A 15,616-nucleotide genomic window follows, 5' to 3' on the forward strand; every position below is an offset into this window, starting at 1 on the left:
AGTTTAAGACTAAGGCCCAGCAGCTGCCCTGTACTCTATTTATGTGCATTCTGATCCACGCAGAGGGCGAATATATGGGCTGGTTGAACAACAACAATATTTTGCGCGAAAGAGGAACGGGCCTGTAAAATAATCAATTCGTCATAATCCAAGTTTTAAATTGATGTCTACCCAGATGTCACCGCTGTAGAGATTTGCATTTGCCAAGGTGAAAGGCCTGGATGCTCAGCAATCAGCTCTGCACAGGAGAGTGAATGCTAAAGGGCCCTTCTGTAAGTTATTTTTATACAGTGTACACACAGCAGTGCATATTCAGCTCTGGGTGTTAACTCATCCGTTTGATTCATATGACTTCACCTGAGGAACACTGAGTGGCAGTGAGGCAGCGGTACCCTTAATAAAGAGCACCATCTAGTGGGCGTCTCTATGCTCAGCTATTCGGGTGATGTTTTTGCCTGTCGTCAACAAATCCCATGACAAATCCAAAGCCCACAGAGAACTGAGCCTATTATCAAGTTTTGTCTGGGTCCCGACTACAAAGGCCTGATCAGACACGAAAGAAGCAAGATTGGAGTTCACATGGCAATCAAAAACAGGCCTGTTCTCTTATGGGACACTGCAATTTCAACAACAAGGCCTATTTATTTGAAGACAAAGAGCCTACAAGTGAGCAAATTCCTCGAACTAATGATTGCAATTAATTTAAATGATTTTTTTTTTAAACTTGAATTATTTGAAATCAAAGGACAAAAAGATCTAAGCATCATCATCATTAAAATGTTAGTGGAAATACGCTTTTGAAGAATTCGACCTTGAAGAAACAAACAAAAACTACTTCTCTTACAAATCTGTTACTGAAAATAGTTCACAAAAATATCATTCATGAATTAAACATTTAGTAAAATCTAAGAACCAAGCTGTGCCATTTACACACATGTACACTACCAATCAAAATTTCTAACACCTTCTCATTCAATGATTTTTATTTATTTGTATTATTTTCTGCATTGTAGATTAATTCTGAAGATTACCAGTTTTTTGTTTGCAACATAACTCTACATGTATTCTTTTATAGTTGTAATGTCTTCAGTATTAATCTACTATATATAAAACAATTAAACAAAAACCATTGAATGAGAACGTCCAATTTTTTTGACTGGTAGTATCTATCCACAACAAAATATAGACTATGATCAGTTTTTCTTAATTTCCAGGAATATGTTTCTTTATGTTACATTCTGATTCATACAGGATTGTGTGATGCACAAAGTCATAATTTAACTAATATTTATCATTGATTAAAACCAACTGGACCTTTAATTGCGACTGTTTACATCAGTGGTTTGAAGAGTCAGTGCGGAAGGCTCAATCCTTTATTTTTACTCATTTTATTGTGAATTTTGACACAGAATACACAACTTAGAAAACTCACAACAGGAACAGGGCACCGTTTTCATACCGCAGACACCAAGGACACTTTGACTCGACAGCTACAAACAGAAAATAAGGCCACTCCACTTTAAAGCGTATTGTCCGTTTGAGAGAAGACAGCGGCTTTCTTCTACTTTGAGTTTCCGCAGTGGCAGAGGACCTCTGGGGGAACATGTAACAGTAGAAACTAAAAGGTCTACAGATCTCACATTGGATTCACAGGTAATGAGGGTATGAAGCTGTTTAAGAGGGAAGGATGGTCAAATACAGAAAATCATCGGTGGGAAAACACCCTGCCCTTTAATTTTCTGCATTTTTCCTGCCATAGTAACACTGGAATACAATCGTTTGGCATCACAAACTGGAAAGCTTCACAAATATGCATCATTATTAGGTCCTGCTTTCACATCCGTCACACCAAATGATCCCCAAATACACCAGTATGTACCGTTTCTCAATTAACACAATTTCACATCACTGATCTTTGAAATGAAATACTCTGAGTAAGTCTTGATGGTCCATCGGTCAACAGTGAATTATCATTAGTGGAGATTTACCACAGTCTGATTGTGTTACAGCTGGACGGTTGTAGTGATGTACAGCTAGATGGCACTGTGAGGCTACATTTGCAAAGAACGCCCTCCTCCCTCCTCCTCCGAAGCAAACCCACGGGGCGTCTCCTCTCCACCTCCCTCTTTTATTCAGTTCCTCTGTCACCATCTCACTTCTTCACCTCTACACCTTCTAGCCCTCCTCATCACTCCTCCCATCTCTCTTAGTCTTCTTCGTCACCTCCTCCTCCCTGATTTATCCTTTCTCTGTGGCTCTCCGTCTCCTCCTCTTCTTCCCATCCATCTTTATTTCTCCCTCCCTACCAACCCCCATCGCCGGCTCCACAGCTCCCCTCTGTCCTCTACTGAGCGGCCACAGCCTGGGTTTCACCTCCGGAGGTCAGCAGCTGCATCAGGCTTCCAGAGGCCGGCCGGTTCGTGCCGGTGGCCCAGCCGAAGAACATCCTGCAGAAAAGCGAAGAATTAGGAACAGTGTATGGATTTCACTGAAGCCCTGACATGTTTGCTGCCTTATATAGGCATCTATAAAACCAGTACACTCAGTATAAACAAATGCAAGACAAGAGCTCTGCAGTAATTCATGATGGTTGTAATGAGAGTTTCTTGTTCTGTGTAGAATCAACCGACTTTTGTGTTGTGCCTTATTCACACAAATGACTAGGATAAAATAGAAGCACCTGTTAGCACACAACAGTACAGTTCACCACAAGCACAAACTGCAGCCACCTAAATGACCAAATAGTTTAAACAAAAATTGAGCTTTGGGGCAGGATTGTTCTATCAGACATGACCGAAAAATTTTGGTCAGGGTGAGACTACCCTGATTAAAGCTTGAATCTCGCAAGAAGGGGTTTAAGAATACGTCCAAACATTTTTGTCCAAAGCAGTAATTTGTACTGTAAATAAGCTCTTCAACAGCAACCAGGTTTTATGAATGAACGGAGGCAGATAAAAGATAAGAGTCGATGACAAACTAACTGCTACCTTCCTTCATTTCCGGTCACCCGGACGGTTCCTATTTGTGTCCCCAGACCCTCAGCTGTTTTGTCTGGGATTATCAAAGTGGATCAAATCTGATCTAATCTCCACTGGCCTAGAGAGAGATTTACACTACAGACATCGACACACACTCCTCTCTAAAGCCTGTAGTCAGACGTATTCTAATAATCTGAAAACTCATCATTTCTAAAGTACTCTAAGAAACTTTAACTGCTAAGATTCATCAATGTGTTCATTGAAACTAGAAATTTCAAGCATGTCAAATCAACTACACTGGGATGGTTAGCATTAAACAGACTTATGCAGTTGTTTATTAAAGTTTTCTGTATTACAGTGCCTAATCGAGGCTGCAAAATATATTTTAACAGGATAAAGAAATTAATTGACGCACACACAATCAAATAAAAGCACACCCAGTCTAAGAACAATCTGAATCCATTTTGTCATCTTGTGGTGAAACCAACTTGCAATACAACTTTTTGTCATTTTGTTGTTATAAATCACATCCGTATGCAACTTTACAAGAAAACTATTACTTCACATGAATAAATGTGACTGGTAAACATATGTAATGATTTTAAAGGAAACAATTATCCCTGGAAAGATTACTGGAATGTCTACTGGTAATACACTTTGCATTCTGTGCCCACTCTTGAGCATAACTGGTAAATAGCATCTCAGGTATTTCCAGTAACTTTGAAATGCTGCTATGATCTAAAGCATCAAAGGTAAAAGCGATGATTATGGTGCCGTTCCCTCAGAATCAAAGAGCTGTTTGGACCAAAAAGTGAACAATCAGAGAGAGATTCAGTGTCTCTGCCCACAGCCGTTTTAATAGGACACAATGTGAATCAGACACATAAAAACAAGTTTGAGTGTCAGCGGGGCGCCGTTGTGATTAAAGACATGTGGAAGCAGCTGAACAATATCAGAAAATGAAAGACGCATTCTAATATGTCCTCACGCTCACAAGATCCAAGAGAAATTGGCTGTTTAGAGGAACAGATGAAAGTATCTTCAGTATGTTGAATATGAGCCTAAAAGTACTTTAGGAACACTAAATGGACCTAATTCACACATCAGATGTAAATTTATCTCAGGTCTCTGTTAAGATTTATGTAAAGAAAACTCAAAACTCTTTCAAACCCATGACCTAAGCCATTTACTGTACATTTCCTTATATCTGCCTTTGATTGCAAGCAACAGATCAGGGCATCAGGAAGTATATAGCAACATGTAGCAGGTTAACCGTCACATTTTCTACTCATTTTGGCCTCATTTTTATTGCAATATTAAGTCCTGCACCTCCATGGAAAGAGCACAATCATGACATCTTACCACTTATATTTTTAATTGTATTTGTCTAGTTATCTTCTATATGCTCGGTTAATGTCGCTGGCAGTTCAGCCAAATAGTCACTGTATTTTGCCATCTGACTGTCATAGCTGAGACACCATTTCTCACTTGCACCTAGCAGGATGCTTTTTTAAAGAACAGAATGTGTTTCATGTAAATGGCTTATTTTTGGCCATTTTTAAAACGAGACCCTTGGAATGAAAATTTTGATGAAATCTCACCATATTAAGGTTAATTATGGTTAATAATTCCAGCAGAACTGCACATCACACATTATTATTTCGAGGAAAGGCTAAAAATCCAATCATTCTTACCGTTTTTCCAGATTTTGGCTCAAATAAATGGTGTGAATTTTTTTTTTTTTTTTTTTTTTAATCTGTAACATGTCTTCAAAAGCTGTTGTTGGGGTTCAGGGTGAGCGGTTATAACAGATATCCTAAATGAGACTAAAATTTGTAAATTAATGATGCTGCAGTGTTGGAGGGAAGAGCATACCAATATTGCAATCCAAGAAAAAAAAAAAAAAAAAAAGAGGCCACTCATTCTAAAATATAGTCATTTCTTGTTTAGAGCTCTCTACAGATTTTAAATGAAAAAACAAACAAACAAAAAATCACATAAATCCTTAATCCCTGCGTCACTCACTCTGCAATGTACTCCAGCGGTGTCCAGGAACCGAAATCTGCGTCAGGCATGAACTTCCTGTTCATCGGCGTATCCAAGGTAACGCTGCCAAATGAAGCCAGATGACAATCAGGGTGAGTTGCTGCATCTGAGCAGCACAGAGGAAGCAGCGCTGGCAGACCGCAGTATCTCCACACATACAATCACACACAGAGACTGTACACAGGGTTTGTGTAAATCTGAAAGCAAATTAAAACATCCTAATCCCTGTGCTGAATGTACTGCAGTATTTTTTGGGGGGAGGAATCACCATTGTTTGTAAATGATGTACATACATTCAGCTACAAGGACACATTATTCTTCAGGAAATATGTAAATTCAGAGAGATGTAACAGAGCAATATAACTACATTTACTAATGTTCTTTAAAAAAAAAAAAAACTGCATGGCAGCTTTTAAGACTCACGGCTCATGGAGGGAGTTAAGTCACTATAAAACCCTTAGTGCTCGAGTGAGAAAATTTGCATTGCGAAGCGCTGAAGTGGGCACAGTTCCTTCAGTTTTGTCTGAGGGGGGCTCACAGCATAAGACTTGAAAAACCCATGTTCAACCATTATCTGGCTTTTGCAGGAATACACTCTATGATGCGAATTTCAACAAACGCTGGTGCATGTTGGTGCAGCGGCACAAGGAAAGCTGGAGGTTGTAGCAGAAATGCAAGTCATGGGGGTAATGATAAACAGATGTGACAGCGTGCTGGAGAGACAGACCCAGCTCAGCCTCATGTTGGAGGAAAAAGCAGCCAAACAGAGCGCGGGAGCGAGATACACCCCTGAAAACACATTTTAAGCTTGTGACGATGACACGGCACAAACTGGTTTTAAATTCAATAAGCTCACATAGGGGAGAATGACGCAAAGGGAAACGTGTGATCATTCCTCTAAACCAGATCATGTGCACGACCAGAGATCTACTGGTTGAAATGGTACCCTCACTCATGTTTTATTCTCGCAGCTTATCTTCACATAGCACTTATCCATCCGACACAACAAAGACTGTGGGGCACAGCTAATTTTCCAGCACAATAGCTTTTATCTTCAGTTCTTTCACCAGCTGTGTGTATTGTCAGTGTATTTAAAGCAGCACTGCGGTACAGTAAATGCACACCATGTTTATTTTTTCAACCATCAGTACAAAACTGGATCCAATCCACCCTAAACCGAGACCCTATAGGTTTGTAGTGTTATGTTTAATTAATTTTGCTGCTGGATGTGGTTTCTTTTCTCCATAGACAATGAATGATACATTTGAAGAGAAAAAAAAAAAAAAACATCTGCAAATATTAAGCTAGCACTCCCTAAAAGGGAAAAAGCTAAATATTACTTTCATCTCATTGTTAAAAAGCGTGACGGACCATCCAGGTTGATGCTGTGTGCAGTTTACTGTAGCCATGTTACAGTTTATGAAGCTACTGAAGTTCAGTTGGTTGTTGTTTAAAATGCACCCTTTATAGGCAGAAGGTGTGAAAACTTTCACTTAACATCCCCTGTGGTTGTTGATTTAATCCCAAAAACTCATCTGGGTTCAATCGAAATGTCATTTTTGAGATGCTTCCAAGAAAATAATCCTTTCCCACCTTAACAACAGCTTAGATGCAACTCCAAACTGTTGCGACCTCTATAATGCATAGATCTATGAAGTTCCACGCTGACTGCAGCTCATACACACCAGCTCACCTATGACTCTGCTCAAAAACTGTAAAACAGTGTTACACAGCAGCAAACTAATAGTACAGTAATTCAGGCAAACATGTTTGAGTAGGGAACTGATTCTGAAGAAGAATATTGATATGGAGAATCTCAACCCTCAGGTAGACAGGACTGGTTCCATGACTGGATTGTTATGTTAGAAACCCCAGAAATGTTAATCTGTGTTTTTGAGACCGTTGCTAGCAATGTGCAGTTTCTTATTACACACACACACACACACACAAAAAAACACACCATTCTGACATGTAACAAAGCAATACACTTGATTTTCAACAGAACAGATTTTTAAGCAGATCAAAAGTTAAATAAAAAGTAACCCTGATGTCATCGAGATTATCTTGATTTTACTTCGTAGCCACAAGTCTGCAAAGCAAGCTGGAAGAACAGAGTTAAGAGGAGGAGGCAGAGGAAGTCTGCAAGGATTCAATATTTTTGAAGCTTGATCGATACTGGAAAATCAATGTCAGGAAATCTCCGAGCCTGCTGCTTCGATTATGAACCTTCTGTCTTAATCTGAGTCAACGTCACGGAAATGCAACATTAAATCACTGCCTTGAACTTTTCTTTTAAGTTTTTATACTTTTCAAGAAAAAAGCAACGTCAGTCAGGTTCTCAGCAAAGTGCTTATTTCTGTGTAAGGAATTCTTACTTGTTCTGCCCATTATTACAATAATTGACTTGTCAGCTTTGAACAGTCACACTGCTGTGCATTGTCATTATAACACCTACTGATAGCTACAAGGCTTAATTGGAAGTGGCATATTAACAATTGGTTGGTGAGGAGAGTGGGGACATCATGGTTAGTGGTAAAAGGTGGGCAAGTGCAGCTCACCAGCTGGAACTAGTGAGACTTCAAAGTGATCTCAGCTGCCACCAAGAAGGATATCAATAAACTCTCAAAAGTCAAACAAGAACACACTTTTGTATTATTCCTTTGGGGCTGTGGGAGCAACAGGAGCAGTGTAAATCAGTTGGTGCTGGAGATCTAGATGTGCATTTTGATCCATGAGTGTCTATAACATTGCATTCCAGTACTCACGGCAGTATGGCAACAGCAGCAGCTCCTGACGGCATCCCGCTGTTTTTTGCTGCGAGACTCTGACACAGCTGGTGGACAGCAGCTTTCGCCATGCCATAGCCGACCATGCCTGGAGATTACAGACAGAAAATGACTTTAGCTTCCTGGAGAAAACTCAGATTGCAGAGGCAACACAGACCATCTCAAATGCGTCACACACGGCAGTCTGGGAGCCGACGACATTGATTTAGTCGAGAGAGGTCAAGTGGGCAGACATTTGTGACTCTATATCTTCACACTTTTAAAGCTGGTAGCAATAGCACAAGTGTAAAATGCTGCCCACTAACTGAAATTCTGGCATGTTTACTCAGAATGAAGCTTTAGAGAGCCAGGATGCAAAAAGGCATTCTGGTATTTTTTTTTTTTTTTTAACACTGAATTTGTACCTGAACTTGGCCTTGGATAACCTGGAGGAATGTCTTGAATTTTCTGCATCTGGAAACAGTAAGTATTCCTCCCCTCAAACATCTAAACAGTCTTTCCAAAGAATATTGTAACTCCGCTCAACCCCCGCCTTAACCATCTTATGTCAGGCTTACAAAGCCCTAACCAATAGGAACAAGGGGTGGTGACATGACTTCTCTTTTAAGTCCTTGTTTTTCCTCCAAGAAGAAAATCAGTAGTAATTCAAAGGAAACACGAGCGAGGGGGTACCAGACATGCAGCCGTGGTAATGCATTGATTTGCTGTAAAACTGCCAGATCAGCATGCGTGTTTAAACATCCTGTACCTGACATTCACATGTTCCTGTCTTGCTAGAGCAAACACATGTCTATCAACAGTTAATCGAATTATCCAGTTAGCCCCTGAAACACAGTCTGCTGTCACTGTAAGGTGTTTTAGGAGCAACGCCTGAAGCACAAAGGGGGGGATTATTTGTAAAACACATCAATGACCAGAATTAATTCTGTAAATCTTAAACTACTGTTTTATTAAACTGGGCTGCAATATTAAAACACAAAGGACGTCTTTGCCAGCAAGGCTGTAGTCACATGAGAATCTGCTGCTAAACCACAATCATTTCAAAACTAATAACTGTTTAAATGGGAAGCCACAAGTAAAAAACAGCCCATAAATCCTGGAAATGTCATCATTTTTATATGTGGACATGAAGACACTGTCAGTTTGAGAGCTCATTTTTATCCATTCAGGTCAGACAGAACACTTCCCTTCATTCTAACTCTTTATCTGTACTAATCAAATAATATTGATGCAACTTTCTTTGATTTTGGGTATATTTTGTTAAAATCTTCACAGATTACATCACATATTCGATTCAGTATTGTGCCAGATGTGCTGATTATTTCCCCTCACACCTCTCCAATCTCTAATGTTAGTTTTATTAATTTATCTGTTATGTAGACTTTAAACCAAGCAACACATTTATTATAGTGTAACATGTTTTTACCTGGTGCTGCATCAATTCCAGCCACAGTTAAGCTTCACAGCTGGTGCAACGTGCTCAAGAAAAGGAGCTGTAATGGGACATTGAACCAGAAGAAGCATTCAGGGAGCCTAAACAAAGACTCAACCAAATTGTTTCAAATTAAGCTTTCAAGTCTCAGATTGATACTCCATTTACTATTTACTGACCTGTGGTTTTCTGTTCCATTTAAATGCCTGCTCTACTGACTTCTCACAGGACAATCCTCACTGTGTGAGTGTTAAAGAATAAACTGGGCTTCTACATGTAATTTAACACACAGGTTGCTTGAATAGAGTTGCATATCTTGCAGGATAATTACATATGATCAAAACCCCACATGGTTAAGCAGAGAGAACTCTGATGCCCTGACACCTTCTGGGGTTTAAGCTCTATTTTTTTTATCCCAAATCTGGGGTCAAATCCTCAAAAAGGGCATTCACATGACTTTGTAGTACCTTTACTCATTTGCTGGCTTTGAATTGAATTTTTTTTACATTTATTTTTCTATTTCCAATAAAATTGGTTTACTTCTCCCCTAGACAGAATAAATCGCAGTGGAAACAAGCCTTTGTTAACTAACCTGAACATTTGATCAACCCCAAAATGATCCTCCATTTTTACTACTTTGCAACCCGATGTGATACTTCTCATTTTGGTCGGTTATCTCACACACCTGCTGGTGGTTTCCACCATTTAACAGCCTATTCATTCATAAAACTTTGATTAACAACAACAAAGTAAAAGTCAATTCAATTAGTCATCCTAATTTGCCTTCCTCTGCACTGCTGATCTGGATTCTGCTGATGCTCATTAACTTTCCACTCAGTTTGTTTGATCAAAGCACTTGGAAAAAAAAAGGATGAGCACAAGTACCTCTCACGGTTGTTTGTTGTATTTCTTAGCATTCTGCTCCTGATACTGCCTCGTATTTAATTAGAGCTTCAAGAAATAGATTTTCAAAATAAAGTGTTATTTGTTTCACAATTAAAATACAGAGTTCTACAAAAAGAGTCAGACTGAACAGAACAATATAGATAAAGGGCCTCAGTATGTATAAGTGGTGCTAACACAATCCATCCACATGGTTAATGTATGAAGGGCCACAACTGCTGAGTCATTCTCTTCCTAAGCCAGCAGCCAATGAGCTCGTCGGCTCTGTGTGGACTGCTGACCCAGGGCTATGCTGCCGTAGAGTTGGATCTCATCCCATCACACGGCTAGCTTGTAGCAGAGGGTTTGTACGTCACATGGCTGAGCTCCAAAGCCTTTCTGGATGACACACAGGCACATAAGCTGGTGACTGGTGTCACATGATAAGAAAGCAGCAACTAATGAATTAAAGGATTATAACATTGAAACTGTTCAGTGAAAATAGTCCAAGCTGAAGTCTTCATTTGTCAGTCTGAGCATATTCAAAAGATATTTCATTTACACAAATATAAGTTTAAAAAAGGTCTCTTTTGAGAAGCTGGGGACAGGAAATGGTTGGTATTTTTGCTCTATAAATGACAAATTATTAACAGAGTCTACTTTGTACCAAAGACTCTGATAGATGGAATGAAAAAAAACAAACTAAGACTAGGATTCTTTCAACTGTTCTGAACTGTGGCTGCATATATTTTGTCAAGATGAATACTGCATGTCTATAGGGCTCAGCAACACAGCTGAAAAATGTATGATGGCAAACTGTTTCTATTTATTTGGTATTCATAATTACAGCTAACTTTCATGACCCATTTTAATAAAGACGAGCAAAAAAAAAATGTTTATTTTCAATTTAACCACCTTGCTTACAATTTAGCAACTTCAATAATAAAGAAGAAGATGAAACCAAATGATGGTGAAAGATTAATTGGGGTATAATGGTTGGCAAGCTTAGTATTTCATTAGGCTCTCTAACCACTGAGCACCACCTCTGGCACACAGCTCATCGGCTATACTCTCTTTTTCCTTTGTGTTTTGTTTCGTGGATCCATTTTATCGACACAATTTCCCCGACACTGTTGTGTGCTGGGTGAGACTCCCCTGTGCCTCTGATCGGTATGTCAATTCCCTGGTTGAAGCCTTTAACACTGACATGACGCCCAAGCAGAGCAGGACATCAGGTCATTTCGATGAAACCAGTAAACACACACAAAAGAAAAAAAACAAAACAAAAAAAAAAACTGCAAGCCTCACCTCCAGTGCCTGACTGGGCTGCCTTAGCTCCAGCCAAAGTCAACAGTCCACCTGGTTTTAGGTGCCGAGCAGCAAGGTGGCTGGAGATGGTGGAGGTCCACACGCTCTGTTTCCACATCAAATCTGCATTTTTGTACAAGTCTGGAAGAGATTATAGAGGACAGGACCCTAACATTTATGACCTAAGCATGATTGTTTTACAGATGAAACACAGATCCACAAGACAGACTAGAAATGGTGAAAAATAAAAGCCTTGTTCATTCAAACAAACACCAAAATCTCTCCAGCAGCACATAAATTAGCATAATTAAAAGGATGGTGTAAAAAAGTGATTGTGTCCTGGAGCATTTCAGACCAGAAACTTCCTGCAGCCTCACTTGGCTTGCTGACAATTGTTTACTGCCAAGAAACAGAAAGGCACATTGCTTCCCTGTAAAATGGTGAATTGTTGTTTTTACACCTTGTACAGATCCAAGACAGAAAATCTAAAATGGTAATCTGAGCCAGACTAGTTGTGTTCCCCTGTTCATGTTAAGCTAACCAGCGGTTCTGGGACCAGTCTTCTCATCTATCTCCCCAGAAAGCAAACAAGTACTTCTTTCCCGCTAAATGGTTAAATTATTCCTTTAAATGACTCACGAAAGTGCAGGATTTAGGCAGCCGACTATCTAGAGAACTGCTGGTTTCCTTTTGCTGCCAGGTAGAATTATCTGTGAGGTTTGAGATAAATGCATCAAACTAACTGGCAGGGTAAAGAAACAGATTTTAAGACCAGTCAACTGCAGGGTTTAAACAGAAAGCTTAAACCTTTCATTTTAAACGCAGTGTAGACGTTTTAAAGCAAATGCACAATTCATGCAACACAAAAATACTCAAATTAGATAAATTTGTCTTTAAATTTAAGCATGACCGACTGCAGAGAAACTGGCTGATGATTAATGTCAAAACAAATACAAAACAATGAACTCTGACCTTTGGAACTACAGTTTCCTCCAGCCCATCCGCCTGCCACGCACAAGATGGCGTCCACTTTGTGTTCCCCTAGCAACTGGGCCACATCTGCCGTCACCTGCACACAGCGGCAAGAGATAACTGTTAATGCCTTTCCATGAAGCAGGAAATTGATAGTTCACGTCAACAAACAAAAAGGAGAGACCATTCATATGAGCCATCGTGATAAAAACAGTGTTTTTCTTTACAAAACACGGTTGTTGGAAAATGGGATAACAAAAGCACACGTCAAAGCTACAGATTTTAATCAAAGTAATAAAAAATGGTTAAATGAAAACAATTAAGGGATATTTAAATAATCTGTTGTTGGAATCACTTTTTGTTCATCAAATAAAAACAGTCAAGTGCATTTATACAACTGATTATCTTAAACTTGCCTCATGGAGTTTTATGATTTGTATCGCTGTAAATAATCATTTTTCAATTATTTTCTTGATTGATTAAATTAAATTTTGAACAATGTTTCCCAAAGCCCACGATAACATGCTTGAAATTCTTGTTTAGTCCACAGCCCAAAGAAATTCACTTGATGTTACAGATGAAGGAAGAAACCAGAACATTTTCAATTTTAGGGAGCTGGAATCACAGATTTTTTTTTTCTTTAAAAAATTACTTGAACAATCATTTACCATAATAGTTGTATTGTACTTGCATAATAGTTAAGTATATAATGTAAATATTCTTTATTGAAAAAAGCAACTAAACAGCATGTTGCACATGAATGATAAATAAAACAACACTGTCACATTAATGTTGTCTAGGGCTGCAACTAACCATCTTTTTTTATCATTTAATTGGATGATTATTATCCCCCGCCTCCACGAAGTGGAAAAGGGGGATATAGGTTTGGCCTCCGTCCGTCCGTTCATGCTTCCATGCGTCCGTCCGTCCGTCCGACATGAAGGGGACAGCTTTTCTCGGAAACTACTACAGCTAGGATTACGAAATTTAGTGTGTAGCTTCACACCATGGACACCTTGATCAAGTTCGAAAATGGAACCTGTGCGATAATAGTTACCAGAGTTATGGCCCTTTATCATTATTTTGGATATGGACTCATAGACATCACATGTGGCGGGGGATACTGATGACCATATCGTCTTGTTTTCCTTATTGCTTGATTAACATCAGAAAACGATGAAAAATGTCGACTAGCCTATCCAAAAGCTCAAGCTGAAGAATGTCTACTTTTGCCCTAAACCCAAATATATTCAGATTACTCTCTTAGAGGAATAAAGACACCAGAAAACATTCCAACTTAACAAGCTGGAATCACATTTTATCCTTGTAAAAGTCACTCAAACTGTGAAGTTATCGATACATTTAGTAGTAGAACATTAATTGATCAATCGTTGCAGTTTGTACAGTGCACATATCTGTCCGTTGACTGAAAGATTGGAGGTAACAAAGGGGGAGAAAAAAGCTACTCCATAAACTGAAGATAATAAATAATGTAAACATTTGTAATTAAAACAAGTTGACAGTATGCGTGTATTTTCTTCATTACTCGATAAGTTGTTTGCTCAAGGTGTCAGAAAATGTCGACCACCAGGTCCAAAAGCTCACAATGAGAAATGTCTAGTTTGTCCACAATCCAAAGATATCGAGGTTACCAGTTTGAAACTTAAATGTTTGTATTTTCGCTTTCAATTCAACATTTTTCAATGCCAAAACTTACTGTCAGCATTATGGCTCCATAGAAAATAAGCTGGAATCAGAGAAGTTTGACATTTTATGCTTCTTCTAAAAATGTAATCAAGCTGAAAAGCTTTCAATTCAATTTCATTTATTAGTTGGCAACTACACAACATACACACATCTGTCATTTCACAGTCTGAATGACTGGAGCTAAGAAAGATAATACGCTACTTTATCCACTGGAGATAAGTCAAGAATAAATAAACGGGCAAACAGCCCACATTCATAAATACAACACTATTGCATTCATGTTTGATCGTTGCAGCTCTCTTGCAACAATCTGAACTTTTCCCCTTTTCTAGTGTAACCTGAACGCAGCATTAGAGTAACGTTTTCTAGCAAATCAACACCAAACAGGGCAAAGCTTAAAAAAAAAACATACAAGCAAAATGACATTTAAGAGTCCACTTTATTCACATTAAAGCTCAGATTTTACCTGCTGGTGGCTACCTCCTCTTTGCTGCCCGTTAGCTGCTAAGTTTCATATTATTTGAGGCAGAAATGTGTGGCTCCTGCTGCTGTCTGCTCACCTGTCCAGCCTGCTCGGTGAAAGATTCGCTCAATTTCACAATCACGTTTTCATTCGCCTCCTCGTTAGCAGCCATGTCGATGCTGGTGACCCACTGTTTCATTAAACACACAGAGAATAACAGTTAGCTATCAGCTTAGCTTAGCTCTGTGCTAGCATGTACCGTTAGCCGCCGTCGCTCACCCAGCCGTTGGACTTAAAATGCTGGACACACTTGGAGCCCAGAGCGCCTCTTCCTCCGTAGACGATGACCCGTTGAGAAGCCATGTTAGTGCTCCGGCTGTCAGGCAGAAAGTGAGGGTCGGAGCCGCGGAGCTTCAGCTCAAATACCCCGACACTGTCAGCAATAGGAGGAGGAGGAGGAAGAGGCTGGAGCAACAGGTTGGATCTAATGCTGCGTTCAAATACCGTCCGACATACCAAACTCACAAGTGATACGTGCAGTAGACGGTGCTAAAAAACTGATCGTCTGCCAAATATCTGATTTCAATTTTCATTATTTCACCTATTCTTTGCTGTACATTAACTAATCCAATCCCTTGTGCCAGTCGAAATTGCTTTAAAGGGGTAGTTCAACTTATGTAATTCAGGTTTTCATGTGCCATAAAGTAACCGTAGCTCCTATATTGTAGCTGGAAATGCATCAAAAATGACTTCATGATTTCATACATGAAGGCTATTAACTCATAGCATATAAATGAGAAGCAGTATTGTAATATTGCCTATAATTGCCTATAATCTAGGGCTGCAAATAATGATTATGTCAATGATGATTTTCTCAGAATTACATCTTCAAATTTCATGTTTTGTCCACAGCCCAAATATATTCTGTTTACTACCATAGAGGAGTCAAGAAACCAGAAAATACTGATGTAAATGTCAGCTCTGGTTCTGCTGTGAACTGCAAACATTTCATTCGTCACAATCAATCATTCAGTTACAAGAA

At 39.2% G+C, this 15,616-nt stretch overlaps 1 protein-coding gene across 1 annotated transcript; it reads right to left on the reverse strand.

Annotated features, from left to right (window-relative positions):
* Positions 1 to 1,372: 1,372 nt before the first annotated feature.
* On the reverse strand, positions 1,373 to 15,049 carry qdpra (quinoid dihydropteridine reductase a). Its single transcript, XM_022202158.2, has 7 exons — positions 14,854 to 15,049; positions 14,672 to 14,764; positions 12,405 to 12,501; positions 11,433 to 11,573; positions 7,790 to 7,898; positions 5,004 to 5,087; positions 1,373 to 2,447 (listed from the first exon to the last, which is right to left on the reverse strand). The coding sequence occupies exons 1-7, from the start codon at positions 14,935 to 14,937 to the stop codon at positions 2,345 to 2,347; spliced, it is 711 nt and encodes a 236-aa protein (XP_022057850.1). The 5' UTR covers positions 14,938 to 15,049; the 3' UTR covers positions 1,373 to 2,344.
* Between the last annotated feature and the right edge of the window lie 567 nt (positions 15,050 to 15,616).

This window comes from Acanthochromis polyacanthus, chromosome 10, assembly GCF_021347895.1.
Source record: "Acanthochromis polyacanthus isolate Apoly-LR-REF ecotype Palm Island chromosome 10, KAUST_Apoly_ChrSc, whole genome shotgun sequence".
Taxonomy (NCBI): domain Eukaryota; kingdom Metazoa; phylum Chordata; class Actinopteri; family Pomacentridae; genus Acanthochromis; species Acanthochromis polyacanthus.

Coding starts and splice junctions, on each gene's coding strand:
- qdpra (XM_022202158.2), bottom strand. CDS start 14,937: ATGGCTTCTCAACGGGTCATCGTCTACGGAGGAAGAGGCGCTCTGGGC. Junction 14,765..14,853: donor ATTTTAAGTCCAACGGCTGG/GTGAGCGACGGC, acceptor TTAATGAAACAG/TGGGTCACCAGCATCGACAT. Junction 2,448..5,003: donor CCGCTGGAGTACATTGCAGA/GTGAGTGACGCA, acceptor GCTTTTCTGCAG/GATGTTCTTCGGCTGGGCCA.